The sequence below is a fragment of the Polypterus senegalus genome, chromosome 2 (assembly GCF_016835505.1).
Source record: "Polypterus senegalus isolate Bchr_013 chromosome 2, ASM1683550v1, whole genome shotgun sequence".
Taxonomy (NCBI): Eukaryota; Metazoa; Chordata; class Cladistia; order Polypteriformes; family Polypteridae; genus Polypterus; species Polypterus senegalus.
In genome coordinates this window covers 32,286,263-32,306,759 of record NC_053155.1, presented here as the reverse complement: position 1 = coordinate 32,306,759, position 20,497 = coordinate 32,286,263, and the positions used below count along the sequence as shown (strand labels likewise).

General features: G+C 40.9%; 1 protein-coding gene across 2 annotated transcripts in view; it reads right to left on the bottom strand.

Annotated features, from left to right (window-relative positions):
* LOC120522845 (E3 ubiquitin-protein ligase SH3RF3-like) overlaps window positions 1-20,497 on the bottom strand; it is a 649,404-nt gene that overhangs the window by 218,488 nt on the left and 410,419 nt on the right. For both annotated transcript variants that reach the window (XM_039743546.1, XM_039743547.1), the window contains exon 5: window positions 11,981-12,316. In XM_039743546.1, coding sequence (XP_039599480.1) covers window positions 11,981-12,316 — 336 coding nt within the window. The remainder of the gene's footprint in view (window positions 1-11,980; window positions 12,317-20,497) is intronic.

The window sequence follows — 20,497 nt, the reverse complement described above, 5'->3', positions numbered from 1 at the left end:
GCCCAGTTGATTTCATACAAGGGACGCTATTGGCGGATGACTGAGAAGCTAACCAATCACAGCACGCAGTTAAGGTCTCCTGACTGAAAAGCTAACCAATCAGAGCACACAGTGAAGTTCCTGCGTGCTGAATGCAGTGTTAACCAGGAAGTCTTGTCTCGTTCATTCAGCATCAACGTGTTTCGCTGTGTAAAGAGTTGTGCTCTTTTGTGTTTATCTTTGTGCATAGTCAAGCCCTTCATTATGGCTCCAAAATGATCTGCTACTGCTTCAGGGGCCGTGCCCAAGCGCAAACGGAAGATGTTAACAATTGCCGAAAAGGTAAACGTTTTGGATTTGTTGAAGGCTACGATTCTTTTTATTTAAAAAGTAGGAAAGGAATACAAGATCTACGACCGCAGTGTCCTTTTAACCAGGGTGCAAAACAAGTTGTAAGTGGATGTAATAAGGCAGTAGTCTGGATGGAATCTGCTTTAGGGATTTGGATTGAAGACTGCCAGAAGAAGAACAACGGCAGTGCTACACAATCGCCTGAAGTGGCTCCTTTAAGGGCTGTAACGCTCTCCTTTGTTGTGCAGTAAAATTAAAATCCTTGTTATCGGGCAAGTCATTTTCATTTATTTCATCTAATTGCTTTTGTATTTATGTATTTTAGTATTAAGCAGTGTTTAAATTATTTTATACAGCCCCATCAATGTATAATATGCCAATAACAATAGAATTTTTTTTTCATGGGAACAAATTAATCATTTTCCCATTATTTCTTATGGGAAAAATTTGTTTGGTATAAGTCCAAGGATCTGGAACGGATTAAGGACGTATACCAAGGTACCACTGTACTTTTAAAGAAGCTTCCTGTTTGTTGTGATGTGAATTTCTGCATACAAGTTGATAAATATTTTGTACGTCTTTACTTGTAACTTAGACAAAGCAATGTAATATTAGAACAGCAATGGTTTGATGGTTTAAGAACCCCTTCCCCCCTTTTAGGACTGAGTCTCTTTGTAATTTTTCGACAGGGTTGCGCGAAGTGCCTCAGACAAGTTTGGCTAATATTTCTCTGCAGGATTCCTAGTCGGCTGCCTAACTACCAAGCTTTACCTTAACGCATAGTTTGGAGGGCAGGAGTGAAGGTATTCTATTCCCCCATTGGCCTGAAGTATGGCTGTTTGGAACTGGCTTGTATCAAAAGCCTTTAAGTACCACAACACCCAATTGGCTCTGGGGGTTGGGCAGAAAACCTATACATTTGCTTGCTTTACTTCACTCTCTCTCTCTTACCAAACTGATGAAAGACCATCTCTCACACCATGAACTGAAAAGGACAACACAATGAAGAGCACAACTCAGCAGCCATATTGAGACAGGCATGCGGCCTGTTCTGAAAAAAGCTGATCACAAATGATGCCTTAACTAGAGACATTTATAGTACAAGTAGTAACAAGTCTGTGTGCCACCTGAAACTACACATCACCATTTATCAGGTTGTATGGTTGCCAATATTCAAATGTACTTTGCATTTTGGTATTATTTATGAATATTATCAATGATACATTCTCTAAATTGTAACTTAACTCCTGCTTGTCTTTTACTACACCTAATTGCCTGAGGTTATAAATGTAGAAGGGAAGGTTGGGAGACGTTATAAAGAACAATACCTTGTAAACAGTGGTAAGTCTGTGAGATTAGAGGCAAAGGCTACATATTAATAATACAAAAGGGGAAAGTACAGTAAAATATTACCCTACCAAGACAAAACACCGTTCATGAAAAACGATTAAAGGAAAATCATTTGCAAAATATTCAAAAACTAAAACGTAAAAAATAAAATATGTAAAACATTTTTTTTGAGTAAAACGATTTTATTTACTTTAGTTTTAAATGGACTAAAAAGCAAAACATTTTTTCTTTAACCACCATTTTTGTGGTTATATGTAATTCATTCAATCGAATGAATGGCTACTGGCATCATGAAATATAAAAAAACAACAACATTGTAATTCCCCACCATGCTAAACTAGCTTTAAAAACTGTGTGACGCTGATTCGTGAATCACAATAGTACTGAATGGGTCATGAGAGGTTTACAGAATCTCATGTGATGGGGAAACCCCTCCAGCCGAGATGAAAATTGGTGATAATTTCTCCAAAGAGGACTGACCCCCTAGATGACAATTGGGGGGACCATGGGATGATGTTCAGAAGTGATTCTACTAGGTGAGCCACTAGTGGATGATGATTGGTGGCGATTCTCCAAGGGGGACCACCCCGCTGCCTGGATGATGATCAGTGCCGATTCTACACTGTGTCAATTTTCTGCAGGGATTGTGGGTTGTAAAGATACAAAAAAGGTGAAATAGAGTCACGGGAAAAAAAAGTATACGAACCACTGGGTTACTGTAACAAGCCCATGATTCACTGGAGTGATTTTCCAGCTTTTACAAGCTTTGGACTAAATTGGAAAACAAAAGCCTTGAATCACAACAGAGTGGTTTAGTCATCTTTCACCTATGGCTGTGTATCTCAGCAAGTACCTGCTGACTGTTATGTCATGCTAAAATTGTTAAAGTGAAATGCTTCTAAAACCTCCAAACAAGCAAAGAGTGGCAAACCTCTTTCACGTTTGCTAATTGTTCATCTCATCTGTCTATGGTGATGTACACTATGTGGCCAAATGCATGTGGAGTCACCACTCCAAATCACTGAGTTGAGCTCAGTTCATTGTTAACAAGTAGCATAAAATCAAGCACATAGCCATGAGACCTCCATTGACAAACACTGGCAGGAGAACAGGCCATAATGAAGAGCTCGGTGACTCTAGTGTGACACTGTAATTTGATGCCATATAATGAAATATGGCCCACACACAAAACTTGCTCTTAACTGTATTGCACTTCTTAGGTTTAACACAAGGCAGAGCTACTGTCTTGATCAAGGCAGCGTCTTCACAAACAAGCGCAACCAAAGAACAATTTTGCTATGGGTGACCAAAAATGGCAGAACCAAAGAAACGCATGATAGCAAGTGAGTGCAGAAAATTTCAGACACGGTGGGAAAATGAATATTTCTTCCTAGAAGTCAAAGGCAAGTGTGTCTATTTGTAGTGATGAAAGAGTATAATGTGTGTCGACACTACGAAACCAAACATCTAACCTGTACTGTATGCTCTACACTGGTGCCGAGCGAGAACAGAAAGTTAAGCACATGTCAGCCGGTCTGCTAGCTCAACAACAGTATTTATTCCGTGCTAACAAAAGAAAAAGAAAATGCCACATTAGCCAATTACAAGGTAGTGCAACTCACTGCACCTTTCTGAGATTGTGACTTCATAAAACAGTGCCTCACTAAAGTCGCAGGAGTAATGTGCCTGGAGAAAATGCAGGAATTCAACAACATTCGCTTGTCCAGAGTTGTGCAACGAAATGAAGATTTGTCAGCTAACTTAAAACATCAAGTGTCAAATAAAGCTTGTGCTTTTGATTTTTACTCGATTGCACGTGATGAGAGCACTTTGTAATAAAGTAAATGAAAACCCAACAATGGAGAGCTGTGATGCTGTTTTTATTTTAAGCATATTCAATTATGAAGCATAATTTACCGATATTTGATTGATTTTGCCAGCTTAATACACAGGAAGTGAGGCACTATACCTCACCTCTAGTGGGTGGCCCAGCCTTTCATATTCCTCTGTATGTGGCCCCCAGTGAAAAAAAGTTTGGACACCCTTGTTCTACTGCCTTACTCACATCAGAGGTTCAAGCAACCCCTGGATGCAATATCCGCAAAACAACTGTGCATCAGGAACTTCATGAAATTGGTTTCCGTGGCCAAGTAGCTGCACACTAGCCTGAGTTGTGTAAAGCTCAGCACCACTGGACTCTGGAGTAACTTTAGTAATGTGTTCTCTGGAGTGATGAATCAAACTTTACTATCTGGCAATCTGATGGACGAATCTGGGTTTGGCAGACGCAGGAGAACATCTGGACTGCATAGTGCCTTCTGGCAAGTGTGGTGGATGAAGGATAATGCCCTGGGGCTGTTATTCAGGTTTTGGGCTAGGTCCCTTGGTTCCATTGAAGGGTACTATTAATGCTACAGCATACCAAGACATTTCAGAGAATCGTGCACTTCCAAGTTTGTGACAACAGTTTGAAGAAGGCCCTTTTTTTGTTCCAGCATGTGCACACAGTCAGGTCCATACATACATGGAGGAACTTGAGTGTCCAACACAGAGCCCTGACCTCAACCTCACGGAACACCTTTGGGATGAATTGGACAACTGATTGTGATCCTGGTCAACTTCTCCATCGTCAGAACCTGATGTCACAAAATGCTCTTTTAGTTGAATGGGCACACATTTCTAGAGTCGCACCCCACAATCTTGTAGAGAGTCTTTCCAGAAGAGCGGAGGCTGGTAGAGCTGCAAAAGGGGAACCTACTTCATATTAATGCTCATGGTCCTGGAATGGGATCTCCAACAGGCTCATAGAGTGTAGAAGCAATTATCATATATCTGTAATCGTAGTTTTTATCAAGAAAATCACATTACTCTGTGTCCTTAAACGTGTCTGCGCCCGTTAGCTTAAAGTAAGTCTTAGGGAAAATGCCTAATTAATTATTGGCATTTTCAAAGGCTAAACAGATTGAACAACATCATGGGTGCTGCGATTTGGTGATTTTGAGTCACTAGAATTGGACAATTCCTACACAGATTTCTTTATCCTTTCATTTTTTTTTAATTTTGGGCTAAGCTCCTGCATAATATCGAAGCCTTATGTTCTTAATTAACATGTTTACAATTGAAATAAACTTCTAGCGGTCCTACTAAGGAATGAAACTTCAACTCCCAGCAGTCCCTGCGGTGGCTCTGCTTGGGTGCCTGCTGAGGGTGCAGGGGCTGCTGGGGACAAAGAGGTGGAGCGAGATTTAAAAGGGGTGGAGTTAGTCTTTTGAGTTTTGTGTCTGGAGTTTGTTTGCCTTTCCGTTTTGCTCGTCTCCTGTTTTGGGTGTATGGACAGTCTGGTGTCTTCCTGCTGCATGAGGACTGTCTGAGGATTTGTTGTCATCTTGCGAAGAAAGGAGCGCTCCTGATTCCATTCACATATCACCATCTAATCAGGAAATACCAGTAGGACTGACCTTTACATTCATATACAGCGTGCTGATCTCTGGACTATCTACCTCCATCATTTCATTTCATCAACTGCCGTTTTCTTGGACTTCATCGGGTGTGGTTTTTGTTAGTGGTTTGTTATCGTTGAATTTGTGTTTATTGTATATATTGCCGTAAGGGAAATAGGGGTGGGATCATTGTAGTTTGCATATATTTTATTTATTATTGTTTAATACATTCTTTAATTTCTGTTTTATTACCAATCACTTTTTGTCTCTGTGAGGGAGTGCGTGTGAGTCTGGCCAGGCCTGGGTGTGTTCCTGGGATCCCCACCTAAAAAATGAATAATGCACCATCCTATCGGCAGTGTGAATCTTAGTTGGGTTTTTGTCCTCTACAAACTGCGAAAGGCTGGTGTTAGCTGTTCAATGACCATAAAAAAACTGAAATCATTACAATATCTTAAAAATACATATTTTATACACATAAAACATACACAAAATGCATATGTTCGAAAAGAATAGCAAATTCTCCTTTTAATTACAGGCCATAATTCTAATAAAGAAAAATTTTCAGAAGATATCTGTCAAGAAGATACAAGGCTAACACGCTTAAGAAGTAAAATCAACCAATGTGGCCCTTAAACTAACTCGCCTCTTGTTTACTGGTCAGTACAGGCACTTTTTTCTGTCTCTGTTCCTTTTCTAATTTTTCTAAGCTGCTGTACTAAAGTCTGCACACTCAGACAGGGAGTGTCCGTTTTAATTAAAGGACGACATGAAGAGCGCTCAACTCATTAAAGCAGCTCCCCTTTTCATTTCTGCCGAAGATGAGCCTCCCTTGTCTTCCACTTCAGGTTTAGCAGGACAACATATACGTCTGCCATTCACACAGGGTGACCCCTCAGACTCCTTCTCCTCAGTTTATTACCCGACCTTGTTTAACATAAAAGCAAATATTTCAGTCATTATTATCATTCATTCTCATAAAGTCTGCTTGCAGAATGACATATTCATTTCCTTAAATAATTTGGTGAGAAGTCACTTTTGTGACTTTTATTGGCTAACAAGAGAAATTACAATATGCAAGCTTTCGAGGCAACTCAGGCTCCTTACATAATCTTGCCGGAGTTGTCTCATTCTTAGGTAATGATACGGTTCAAACTCGAAAGAATTAATGAATGTTGGCATACTCAGTGCATTCAATGAGCAGTAAAAGGCATGTGCGAAAGTAAAGTTAAAAGTAACTCATTTTTAGAAATTAGAATAATATTTTTATGAGGTTCAGATTTGTGACTAATTTGTTGACTGTACAAAGAGATGTAAATGTATTAGTTTAATATTATGTTTATATATTCTATTTCATACAATTCCAAAAATGAATTGCACAAAACAAACAATCAAAACATTCTAATATAAACATGTTATATTTGTATGGTGAATAACAGGATGACCAGTGACCGAGTTCTTGTTTGCCAATAATAATAATTCTGCTCTAACTAGAAAGAACCATAAGTGAAGTGAGTGGGAATCGTGAATCAGGACTTGCATGTGCACTTTAAAAGTCTACCCACTAAATGACAGACACGGATCACATCAAACACACACTTTAAACATCTAAACAAATGCTGACGGTGTCCCACGTGTACTTTAACACTCCTGTTAAGCTCCACTGTTTCGTTTCATTCATGCTCATGAATCGATTCCCATGACTCACTGAATTCTTTCAAAAAGAATGAATCGTTCACAAATGGCCCATCACTGCAGGGTATTATTTATCATACTAGGCTCCGCCCCCTGCTCGCTTTGCTTGCCAACCCCTGTGTTTGTTTAATCGGATATACAATTTTAAAAGCTTTTTTTTTTTTCTTCTTTGGAATCGTTGCTTTACCTATTGCGGGAGCAGAGAAACTCATAGCGTATGGTCCATAATTGTATAAATCTACGTTTTGTGCATTGAATGATATGAAGGCGAAAAGACTTTGTTTTGTGCTCTTTGCCTTTTATTTCTGACGTCGCTTTGTCCTGCTAGTTTTTCAATTACACCTGGTTCTGATGATTAATTACCTTTTGTTTGCGCTAATGCGATCTTTACTATCTTTTGTTTTAATACTGTAGCGATTGACGTAATAAAGTTCCACTTGAACAATCGCCGACTTCGTAACCCCAAACACAACTTTCTAGCACCCTCTCCAATCCCTCTCTCCCCCGGGTCTCGCACCCCCTTACCGCATCAATCAACACCCCGTTATCAGTCTTTCGTGCTATACTCCGCCCTCCCTCAATCGGACGTAACAGTCACTTAAAACAAAGAAGGCTTGAACTTGCCTTAGACGCGACAATACTTTAGAATTTTACTGCTTTTACTTTAAAGCTTCATTAAAAACAATACTTTGGAATTACCTTTTCTTCCATATCGCATTGAATTTTGATTCCGTCTTTTTTGATAACACAACGTATAACGGCCCTTGAGCAAATATTGTTTCTGTTTCTTTAATAAATAATCTAATGTTTGTTTTTGTGATTTGTTAATTGTCATAGCAAAAGCTATTCTCACTAAACTGTAAACATGTTAATACGAATGTCATATCACGATCTCCCTTAGTGTCCATTGTTCTTCGTGGAATATATACATTACCTTTCTTGTCGCCTGTTAAAATTTACACCGCTTCTCCGTGATCAAAAATATACACCTGACCGAATTGTGTATTCTTTGAAACGAAACATGTCGTTGCTTTGACTGCTGCGGGAGCACAGATTCTCATAGTGTATGGTCCATTATTGTGTAAATCCACGTTTTATGCATTGAATGATGCAAATGCAAAAAGACTTTGTTTTCCACTCTTTTCTTTTTATTTCTGACCTCAATTTGGCCTGCTATTTTTTCAATCACACCTGGTTCTGATGATTAATTACCTTTGCGCTAATGCGATCTCTACTATCTTTTTTTGTTACTTTAGCAACTGACGCAATAAAGTGTCAAAAAGTTCTACTTGAACAATCGCCATCTTTCTAACCCCAAACACAACTTTCTAGCACCTGCGCCCCACCACATCAATCAGTACCCCACTATCAGTCTTCCGTACTGTATTCCGCCTTCCATCAATCGGACCTAACAGTGATTTAAAACAAAAAAGGCTTCAACTTGGCTGGGACGTAACAATACTTTCATATTCTGTACCTTTCTCTGCATTTTTATCGCCCCATCGTTTGTTTGAGCCTTTATAATTCCACTGCTTTCATAATCTTTTATCTGCCCTTTTTCTCTCCTACAGGTCTCTTTTCTCCACGCTGCTCTTTCTTCTTTGCTGAGAGCACAGGATTAGTGTGTTCTACCGCTGGCTGTGCTCTTATTCGATAAGAAGGGTGTATCTTTCAAGAATCTCATGTTCCATGTCCCCACAAGATGGCCCTGGGACAATCACTTGGCACCAAGTCTCATGTTTACATCCCCATGAGACGCTCCGTGGCCAGTCTTTTTTGTCTCACATGTCTTTTAAATGTCTTCCGAGAACTTCAGAGAAGATCACGCATCGTCACCCTGGAAATTTCCTTTCAAGGATTTTTTTTTATATATAGAGAGATAAGTGTCACTGGATTAACTTTTTTTCTTGCTAGGCAAAAAAGACAGGTAAATATAAAGTCTGCCCATCCATCCATCCATCCATCTTGTAACCCACGTATCCACATATGGATCTCAATCATATATTCATTTTGAATCCATTTAAGTTCATGGGTATGTGAGCTCCCAAAAGATGATGCCTAAGAGTCATCAATGATTTACTGTTATTATTAGTGTTAACTAACCACCCTTTGTTCGCATAGAAGTGAAACAGGACAGTGAAGAGGGCCCTGCCCAGCTCCCCACTCCTGACGTCACGCTTTCCCCTCCCCTCGGCCCACAGCCTCTGTCTCAGATTAGCGCAAATAAATCGCTTCTGCAACTTTACTATGATTCTTAGCGCGATGACAGAAGTCGCCAAATCAACCGGAATGTTCAAGCAAATTGTAAAAAAACCTCTGTTAAGTAACTCTATCGTTCGCTAGTTAAGCGGAGGTAAGTTACACGCCCTGAGGCTGGTGAGTGAGTGAGGAGGGCCAAAGCGGCACTACAAGTGAACTATGATACTTAGCGAGGTGAGAGAAGTTGCAAAATCAACCGGAATGTGCAAGCAAATTATAGAAAAAAACCCAATCTAAATCCGTTAAGTAGTTCTCTTGTTAAAAGTGGACAGACATAGAGACAGACGTTGGATTTTATAAATATAGAGATTAGATGTGTCGCTCCAACTGGGTGAAGAGGAAAATGACCCCAAAGTCCAGTAATCTATTTTCTTATCTGCTCATTGACTTCAGCTTAGGTGAGCTTGCAGAAGATGGTGCCAGTTGTTCATTATGAATAATTAGTTAGGTGCTATTTGAAGCACTTCTTCTTCTCCATGAAGAAGATCCCACAATCTGTCCTCCGCCCATTTTCTAATCCATTTATCCATTTCATGTCAGGTGATGATGCCTTGTTGCACCAAGATGCCACCTCTCAATTCACTTCAAGACATCTTTATTGGTTTCTTAACTTTATGGAGGGATCAAAACAGAGAAAACAAAAAACAGATGCTGGAAATGTATTGTATATTGAAAATGTGTATGGAGTGCAGCCATCACTTCTGCCTGAACTATTCCATTTAAAATGCAGGGGGTTCAAGTAAGGTACTTAGTCATTCCAGACGGGTCCATGCTTCTCTTCTCCCAGAGGTGGTCATAACATATATACGTGCCTCTGTGACTTGTAACACAGCAATTTTCAAAGCACTCAATCAACGACGCAGCGACTCGCTTAATAAGCTGTCTGCATGACATCCTCTAAGGGAGCTGTACAAAGTGCTGCTAATTCAGCATTAGGCTGGACTCTCAAGGAGACAAATATGTCATTAAATACAAATGACACCTTTTTAATACTGTAAAGGGAGAAAAAGAGACATTCAAAGTTATTTGATAATGAGAGTGGGTCTGCTGTCCAATATAAAAACCTGGCTTAGGTCAACTGACCTTAGTCCATTATCTGCTCTGTTCAGTTCAGGGTCGTGAGTTTTGGGGCTTACCTCAGCAATACGGGGCACAAGGAAGGAATGGGCCTCTGAATGGGCCTTGTCACACACAGGGTGCCTTCAAAGCTCTGACACAGTAAGCAATACCAGCGTGGGAAGAGACAGGACGCTGTCACTAACAGGCTTGACTTTCCAACGAACTGCAGTCAGCGAACACTTGACCACGCCCTGCAATCCTCTCAAGCTCCGCCCCTTCCAGACTTAGTGGTATATCAACAGCCACCCAACAGAAGTCAAGGTCTTTCATTTGGATGAGAGCTAACAGCTCTTGTTAATGGCAGTGGCCGACCATTTACATTACGTATATTTACTTTTTTTACTTAAATGAGGAGTAACAAGATAGTTTCCCCAGAATTTTAATACCTGCATTCTTCCTTCCATCCACAGTGTTGATCCACTGAAGGCCACACTCACACATGCACTTCCATGGGCCACAGTAATGTTAACTAGCGCAGTGTTTCTCCACCATTGGGTCAGGACCCACTTTTGGGTTGCAAGTTGCTATTGTTTATAATGGAAGTGGGTCGCAAGAGGTTACCACTCTGACGATGATGTTCAAATCACCTTAGTGGGCTCACAATAACACTAACATGGGAAATAGTGGGTCGTGACACCAAAAAGGTTGAGACATACTGAACTAGAGAAATTAATGTAATACATAGAGTATTTTTGTGATGTCCCCTCCAAGTGACTGTGACCTTGGCATAGTGGGGGGACTGATAGATAGATAGATAGATAGATAGATACTTTATTAATCCCAAGGGGAAATTCACATACTCCAGCAGCAGCATACTGATAAAGAACAATATTAAATTAAAGAGTGATAAAAATGCAGATGAAACAGACAATAACTTTGTACAATGTTAACATTTACCCCCCCGAGTGGAATTGAAGAGTTGCATAGTGTGGGAGAGGAACGATCTCCTCAGTCTGTCAGCAGGATGGTGACAGCAGTCTGTCGCTGAAGCTGCTCCTCTGTCTGGAGATGATCCTGTTCAGTGAATGCATTGAATTTTACATTATTGACAGGAGCTTGCTTAGTGCCCATCACTCTGCCACGGATGTCAAACTGTCCAGCTCTGTGCCTACAATAAAGCCTGCCTACCTCACCAGTTTGTCCAGGTGTGAGGCGTCCTTCTTTTTTATGCTGCCTCCCCAGCACACCACCACGTAGAAGAGGGCGCTCACGGAGGGAGGGTGTACACTTTTAGCTCAAGCTACAAGTAGCTAAAGTGGTGTTTCAGGATTTCACAAATTCAGTTACAAATGTACACTTCAACATGAACATCATTTGTGGCGTTGTGAGCATGACGACTGTGATCGTGTGACACCTCCACAGACATCATATAAATAAAAGAAAAACCCAAGAGGCGAGCAAAATCAAATAAAAACAAAAAAATAAATCACAGAAATAGAATCTTTGAGTAAAAAAAATATTAACATAATATTACACAAAAAACGTTAATATAATATTGGAAATTGATGATTAAGATTCCCGCTTGACCTGACATCTCCACCTCTAAATGCCTCAAACATTCTAAGCAGCTGGTGTGGCAGCCTGCTCATTTGGTTGGATCCTGCCAATGCTTTTGGAATAGCTGGAATATCCTGCCCAACAGAAAGTCACTATATTATATACGGAGATGAACACGAGTTACCTTCAGAAATTCAGTCATTAGCTGATTGACCTTCTTCTAAAGATCAGGTACAACTAACCCTAACCCAAAACATATTCTCCATACCCTACTGATAAAAGAAACTAACCTGGGAAGGTGCGCTAGAAGAAAGATGAGGGGTGTCCCCAATTCTGGCTGCTGCCCGGGGGTCGCTGGAGCTGATGAGGACTGGGGCACTAATCTCCATGGAGTGCCGGTTGTTCATGGCCTGAGCCGTCCTGTGAGTCATGCTGAGTGCTGTGAACGAATGGCGCTTCTTGGTGTTCTTCTTGCAGTCAATGTGACGGTGGATGGCACTCACGACACCAGTGCCATTCAAGGTGGCACTTGAGGTGGAGCAGGAGCCAGCGGGGGCTGAAGAATCTGGGCCACATGGGGGACAAGGTTTATCGAGTTCCATCAGCTGTTTTGCTGTCTCATTGAGCTGCAAAAACAAAAGGAAGTAGATGAGGAAAATGGACATTAAAAGTGGGGTCATGTTCTGTAAAACCTAGTGCTGCAAAAGCCTGTCAGGGTCAAGAAATGGTGATTTCTGTCAAAAAAAATCAAAAAAGGTCACCAAACTAAAACACAAGGAAGTCTGTAATGTTGGACAACCAGGAAGTGCACAATGCTGACCTTATACTGGCACTCCAGTGATGTCACATGTTTCCCACTTTTAGCTTTTAATGTATTGTAACTATTTAGCTACGCCATCAAAATCCTACAAAATGGCAGCCTAAAGGGAAACAAAATGGATCTAAGAACATAAAATTAAATGTTACAAATGCATTCCTTGAACTTCAAAACCCTGAGCAACACAAACCACTTTTTTCTAGAACTCAATGGGAACCCAGGAAACATTTAAAAAGGCAGCTAATCAGAAGAGCAAGACAGAATGTGCAAATTCTACATGGACAACAACCCACCATTTTAACTTATCTTAAGCAGCAGTGCTATCCACTGTACTATAATACAATTGTTATGAACTAGAGGGTCATTGACCACAAATGACCCTCTATCTGCCGCAGCCCGGTGTTACATGAGTGACCACTTGGCCTGGTACAGCCACTTGGGTCTCCAACAATGAGGATCTTACGAGCCAGATCACCCTCGGGGAAACGCTCCACATGGTCGTAGTGCCGTAACTGACGCTCCCTCACAATGTAGGTAATGTGCTTCATTCGGGACTCCATGAACAACCGCTCATTCGACACAAAGTCAAAGCAACGGTACCCAAGGATGTTCCGGAGAGACACAGTACCAAAGGAGTCCAGTCTTCGTCTCAGGTCACTAGATAGCGCCCATGTCTCACAACCATATAGTAAGACAGGAAGCACCAGGACTCTAAAGACTTGGACCTTCGTCCTTTTGCATAGATATCGGGAGCACCACACACCCAGTGACCACATGACCCCCTCATGCTCTCCCAATCTGTGTACTGACTTCATAGGAAGAGTCACCAGAGACATGAATGTCACTGTTGAGGTAAGTAAACCTCTCAACAAGGTCAACACTCTCTCCACAAACAGACACACTGCTGATGGCTGTGCCCAAGAGGTCATTAAAGGCCTGGATCTTTGGTTTTTATCCAGGACTCTCTCAAGTCCAGACACTCAGACTCCTCAATCAGTCTCTCGAGCGCCCCGATCGGAGCCTCCATTGACTCTGCAAAGATCACAGCCTCGTCAGAAAAGTCAAGATCCGTGAATCTTTCTTCACTAACAGATGCCCCACAGCCGCTGGATCCCACGACCTTGCCCAACACCCAGTCCAAACAAGTATTGAACAGAGTAGGAGCAGAACACACCCCTGACGAACCCCAGAATCAACTGGGAAAGACACAGAAGTTCTGCCTCCACTCTGTACAGCACTCACAGTACCAGTGTACAGGCAGGCCATGGTATCCAGCAACCTTGAGGGGATTCCGCAGACCCTCAGGATGTCTCACAGGGCAGTTTGATCAACGGAGTCGAATGCTTTATGAAAATCAACAAAGACTGCAAAGAAACTCTGCCAATATAATAATAGAGTGCAAACGCGAATATCGTTAATATATACTTTAAAAAAAAAAAAAGTTACATAGAAATTACGATGGAGGTACACAGTAATCATGGAGGCCAAAACTAAAGTGCGACTGGGTCAGTGTGGCTAAAAGACAAGCATTTGTTAGCTGCTCCGGAATGGCCTCCATGTTTTTACCAAAGTAGCAACGTCTCTCTGCTGCCACACATGTCAGGAAACTTACCTGTGTTTGTACCTCTATAAACATTGGCACCCACATAAAACATTCCAGTTTAAAAGAATGCTTTGCTGCACGGTTGAAAAAATGTTTTAAAGAAAGTAGACCTTTCAGAAATGTTTATCTTTGAAAGAAGTGTGTGGAAGAGGTAACACTATTGTAACTGTCTTTATTGCATTTACATGCAAGCTTGATATCAAAGTGGGACGAAAAGGATGTAAAGTGCACCAGGCTGGCATAAGCAATCGGCCCAGGATGATTATAATCCTCTGTACATGTAAAACAATCATGGCACTATCTGGATCCCATCCATTTTGTTGGATTACTGTGGCAAATTTTAAGAATGTGCTTGTTTTGTTCATGATGGCTTTTAAAATCTACTGCCTGTGTTTTGTTTCCTGATCATCTGATCATTCTGTTTGGTCCGTCAAAGACCCTCTGAATCTCAGGTCTTTGTATAGTTTTTTTTGTTTGTTTCGCCTTATACAATTTCTTGTATTAGGAATTTGTTAATTTTCTGATACCCCTTGGGGTCAGAGTGCAGGGTCAGCCATTGTACAGCACCCCTTAAGGGTCTTGCTCAAGGGCCCAGCAGAGTAGGATCTCTTTTGGCAGTGATGGGGATTCAAATTGGCAACCTTCTGGATACCAGCACAGACCCTTAGCCTCAGAGCCACCACTCCACCCTGCTGTGTGAAGTGATAACAGTTTACGTCAAATCCCATACTCTTAGAAGAAATATCATTCTAAAGTGATTGACTGCGAATCATTCTACCAGCACAATGTGCCTGACCTGCTTCAATTTTTCTTTTCTTTTGTGTTAAAAATGGACCTGATTATGATGTCTTTATAAAAAAAAAAACAATCCAAGAAGACCAAATGCCTAATGCTATAATGTTTAGGTAACCACAATATCAACGGATATAAAAGCGCTTTATTCCTAATTTTGCTAGCCATTTCATCCTTGTGTGTTTTTGTGATATAGTTTCACACTGGAATCATTATTTAAAATGCTAAAAGTTGTTTGGGGGTTAGGATTTCTAACATTTTGCTGAAATTTAAATCCCCCGCCATATAGTAAGCAGTTACATAACAGCAGAGCTTTTTTTGTATCTGATATTTTTTTATCCTTATATATAATCCTTATATATAATTTGATACAATACGTATATATGGTGTTTGCGTCAATACCTCGACTCAATACAAGTTAGAACCATGCAATGGGACTCTGCCTCTGTAGTTAGAACATAATGTGGCAAACACGGACGCAGTATTAAATGATTGGCTAAGAATGTTCGAATGCTTCAGTGATCCACTGGATGGCCGAGTATAGTAAGTCGGTGTTGGTTCGAGCAGATAACAGTAAGTTCAGTTGGTTTTTGGAACGTTGGTTTGGTGGGGCGTACTTTCCAGGACTAACATCGTCGACTGACTTAAACCCTTCAACAGCTCTGGAACCGTAAGTAATTTAGAACGTATCGCCATTTGCTTGGTTTGTCAAAATCTATATTTGGGCAATTCAGTTTTGGCATCCGTCCTTCTGATATCTATTCGCAAACTGAGTAATGACGGCTGGGTATTAACAACGGTCATTGTTAAAATTTTAGCCGATCACAGATCTAAAATGACCATGCCAACATAATTATTATTCCGACTCTGATTAGAGTTATAAAATACGGTTTGTTTTCAAAATTTGTTTGCCACAAAAAATCAAATCAGGTGCACCGAAGAGCTGAGTTCACGTCTCGCAGCCCCATTTAAACAGGAAGCTCTTCATTACATCGAACGAAAAGGTTTATTTTAAGCACAAATCAGTGCCATGATAACAAAATCATTTCAAGGACTTAAAAAAACAAATAATTCTTTGCAGAGAAAGTATGGATTTCATAAACGTAGAATTTGTAGCCCGATTCGATCAGGCTCCCATTCGTTAGTAGTAATATATATATATATATAATGAATCAATGATCTGAATTGGAAGATGTTTGGCCTCAATGGAGAAAACGAAGTGAAGCCAAACTTTGGAACTGACCACCCATTACGCAGGTTTGCTTTAACGGCCCATTTGAAAATTGCCTGACGTGCCTGAACTGGTTATTACCTTTTCAGCGAACATCCATCAATGCTTTAGTGTAGCCGAGTCTTCATGTTTTAAATGCAGTGCCTCATTCACATCTTACTCAGAATTAGACATTCAGTCATTGTCCTCATTACAGCCCCTCCAACCTCATTTCTTACAAAAATGCTTTTATTCTGCTTGTGTTTAATTTCAGCTAAAAACACTGCAATCATCTGCCTTTTTATACTTTACCTACGTGTGATTAAAACACTAAGCTGTCGGCTGCAGAGGTAAAACATTTTGTATACAGTAGTGAGCAGAGACTCTTGTTTAAGCAAATTAATCAGGTTTTGTGTTTTGCTGCTACAATATTAAACATTTTCTTACATAATTAAAAAAATCTTAATAATAATAATAATATAATATTATTATAGTATAAGCATGTGCTGTAATTTTTGAACTTTTGAAATCGTCAGAAAAAAGCTGAAATGCAGAGTTGGCGGTTTAGTTTTACGGATGAGCTCGGCCCCTCTTGTCTACCAGCGGCTAAGCGAGTTTCTCTCTCGTTTGTCTTTCCTCAGAGGTTTCACTTTGGCAGTGGAGTCGCTTTCTTTCTCGTACTTCTTTCTGCTCATTAACTTAGGGTCTTGCCACCCCTTTGGGCTTCATGCTGCTGCCTCGCACTTCCAGGCCGGACAGATGGACAGGCACACACTTCCACGCGCAGATGTTTATATATATAAGATGACTGCCCTGAGCTGGCACCCTGTCCATGGCTTGTTCCTGCCTTGCGCTTGCCGCTTTCTTGGATAAGCTCCAACTGCCCTGCAATCGTGCCCTGGATAATCTTGGTAAGCAGGACAGGTGGATGGATGGATAGTTAAAACATAAATGGAAAGTTGTTTTACGGTAAATTTCAAGCAAACAATTCCTCTCAATGCACAATGCAAGCAATGCACTTCCTATACAGACCTATGGGATACGTTTGTTAAAATTGTGGCGACAGTAGGACTTTGGGGAACTCAATCTGTAAAAATTAGGCAAATAGGATTGATGAGCGGCCCTATCGTCCTAATATTCTAAGATGATCTTCTTATATAATACGCTACCTTGGCTGTTCATTTGTCTGTCCAGAATTTTAAATCACCTGTAGCTTGCAAACCGTTTGACGGATTGACCTGAAATATGGTACACATATACTACATGACGTTTGCTATCCACTTTCGGGGTGATGATTTTTATTACTCTTTTTATTTTATTTTATTGCAGAATCAACTCTCGGCAGCTCGCAGCAGGGTGAACGTGCGGCGCATGCGTATGGGAGCCGTTCTCATTCCCTACCACCTTCGTTAATCATTCTTGAGGCAGATTGAAGACTTAAGTGCCAGCTTAAGTGAAAAATTAAAGCCCCCCATACACACACATACAAGTCATATAAAGACAGAGAAGATGAATAAGGCCATTTTTATGTCAATGACATACGGGGCATTTTTTTTGACCAGCTCTTGCTTTCATCCTGACCAGGCTTGACAGAAGAGATGCCAACACCTACAGGCACATTTACTGCTGAGCGGCTTGGCCTGAGTTCCATACCACTTGTATGTAAATGGACATGACGGCTGAAGCAGTGGCACTGCTGAGACACCTCCACTCAAGTGCATGAGGAGAGTCTGGACACCCTGCTATTTAAGACACGAACCAGAAAGGGCACTGGTGTGGGGGGTTGATGGCCTCTTCTCTTTAGGCTTCCATAAGCCGACTTTTATGATCAACACTAAAAGCTCTATTTGAGACAAACATAAATGTGGCATTCAGCTGACGTGCAGCAGGGAAGGGACATAAGGACACTGTAACTGTCCCTGTAACTTGATTTGTCTGCAGTGGTAATGGACTTGTCTGTCAGAAGCTCTCTAGTGTGGACACAACTTTTTAGGTTCTATCCATTATAGCTTGTCTGAACATTTACTGTAACTGCACACTTTCAGAGTACAGTTTTACTTTAATTTTAGACTGGATCTGGGTTCAAATATGACCAAATATTAGAACAATAGAACACTCTAGACAAGAACAGGCCATTCAGCATAAACAAAGCTCGCCAGTCCTATCCACTTGTTTCCTCCAAGAAATCATCAAGTCGAGTTTTGAAAGTCCCTAACGTCTTACTGTCTACCACACTACTTGGTAGCTTATTCCAAGTGTCCATCGTGTAAAGAAAAACTTCCTAATGTTTGTAAGAAATTTACTCTTAACAAGTTTCTAACTGTGTTCCCGTGTTCTCGATGAACTCATTTTAAAATAACAGTCTCGATCCACTGGACTAATTCCCTTCATAATGTTAAACACTTCAATCATGTCACCTCTTAATCTTCTTTTGCTTAAACTGTAAAGGCTCAGCTCTTTTAATCTTTCCTCATAATTCATCCCCTGTAGCCCTTAATCAGCCGAGTCGCTCTTCTCTGGACCTTTTCTAGCACTGCTATGTCCATTTTGTAGCCTGGAGACCCAAACTGCACCCAGTACTCCAGATGAGGCCTCACCAGTGTGTTATAATGCTGGAGCAGAACCTCCTGTGACTTGTACTCCACACATCAAGGCGCTATATAACCTGACATTCAGTTAGACTTCTTAATGGCTTCTAAACACTGTTGGGAAGTTAGCTTAGAGTCCACTATGACTCCTAAATCCTTCTCATAAGGTGTACTCTCGATTTTCCGACCGCCCATTGTGGATTCAAACCTAACATTTTTACTTCCTACGTGTAATACTTTACATTTACTGACATTAAATTTCATCTGCCACAAATCTGCCCAAGCCTATATGCTATCCAGGTCCTTCTGTAATGATATAACAGATTCCAAATTATCTGCTAATCCACCTTTCTTGGTATCATCTGCAAACTTAACCAGCTTGTTACTTATATTCCTATCTGAATCATTTATATATATTTAATCTTAGTTGTACTGTGCACCCTTTTTCACCATTGCTCATTCACATAAATTTCCAGTTACTCTGTTGCTTTTTTCAATCAGTCTAATAAAACCCATCCAGCATTAAAATAGAATTTAAAATAAGAGTTTTAAGTACTTCACACTACTCAAGATGTCATAGTCCCTGTACTTGCCATACCTTACCTTGCTCTGAGATGGAACAGTCCATACAACTTAAATAAAAGCAATCCAACATTATTATATGGATATGCAGGTCAGGTCAGGTTGGGGAGCATATGCTGGTATATCACATTGCTGCACCCACCACATAACGAAACAGCTGGAGATCCCAATTTGCAACCGAGCAGGTGACACGGAGTACAGTCCTGCCCCACCCCAGAAATGCCCCTCTATCTGCCGCAGCCAGGTGTTACGTGGGCGTCCTCTTGGCCTGGTCCAGCCACTCAGGTCCTCAACAATGAGGATCCTGTGAGCCGGATCATAATCAGGAAATCGCCCCACATGGCTGTAGTGGTGTATGTAACTGGTGCTCCCTAACAATGCATGTAATGTGCCTCATTCAGGACTCCATGAGCAACTAACTACTCATTTGATACAAAGCCAAACCAGCGGTACCCAAGGATTCTCCGAAGGACCACCGTACTGAAGGAGTCCAGTCTTCGTCTCAGGTCACTGGATAGCGTCCATGTCTCAAAACCATATAGCAAGACAGGAGGCACCAGGACTCTAAAGACTTTGTATAAATACTGGGAGCGCCACACACCCCTTTCATGACCCCATGGGGTCACCTAATATGCTAATGTGGTCACAATAAAATATATAAAAAAAAGAAAACAAACATTAAACAGTGTGCTGTTTAATTTTTCAAACAGCTGCTAAGGTCACAAAAAAGCTCAAAATGGGGTCACAAACCAAAAAAGCTTGGGAATGTCTGCATTATTGTTTGACTGCTGGTTAAGGAAAACGGAATTTAAAAAACAATTTAAGACAACCGACATCTGCACTCTTAGCTGCAGAAACAAGTCAATAATCAAGAACATAACAGGAACAAAAACCTGCAGCTCCTGCAGCTCTCCAGGACCTGAGTTTGACAGCAGTGTGCCAGGTAATGTTTTAGATGAATATTCTGTTAATATACACAATGCTCATAAACACTGTCGATATGCGTGACGGACTTTAGCCCGCTGTCATGGAGACCCTAATAGAGGTAAGCCAGAGTAAAGACAAAGTGAAGATTCGGTCCACTGAGCCTTTTATCCTCGACTACCCTAACCTGCTTACGGCTGCAAAACAGACAGACCTGCCATTACATTATCCAGCTGCTCGGCCATTTACCGTTCCTCATGATCAGCTCTCTTAATAATAACCTCCCATTGG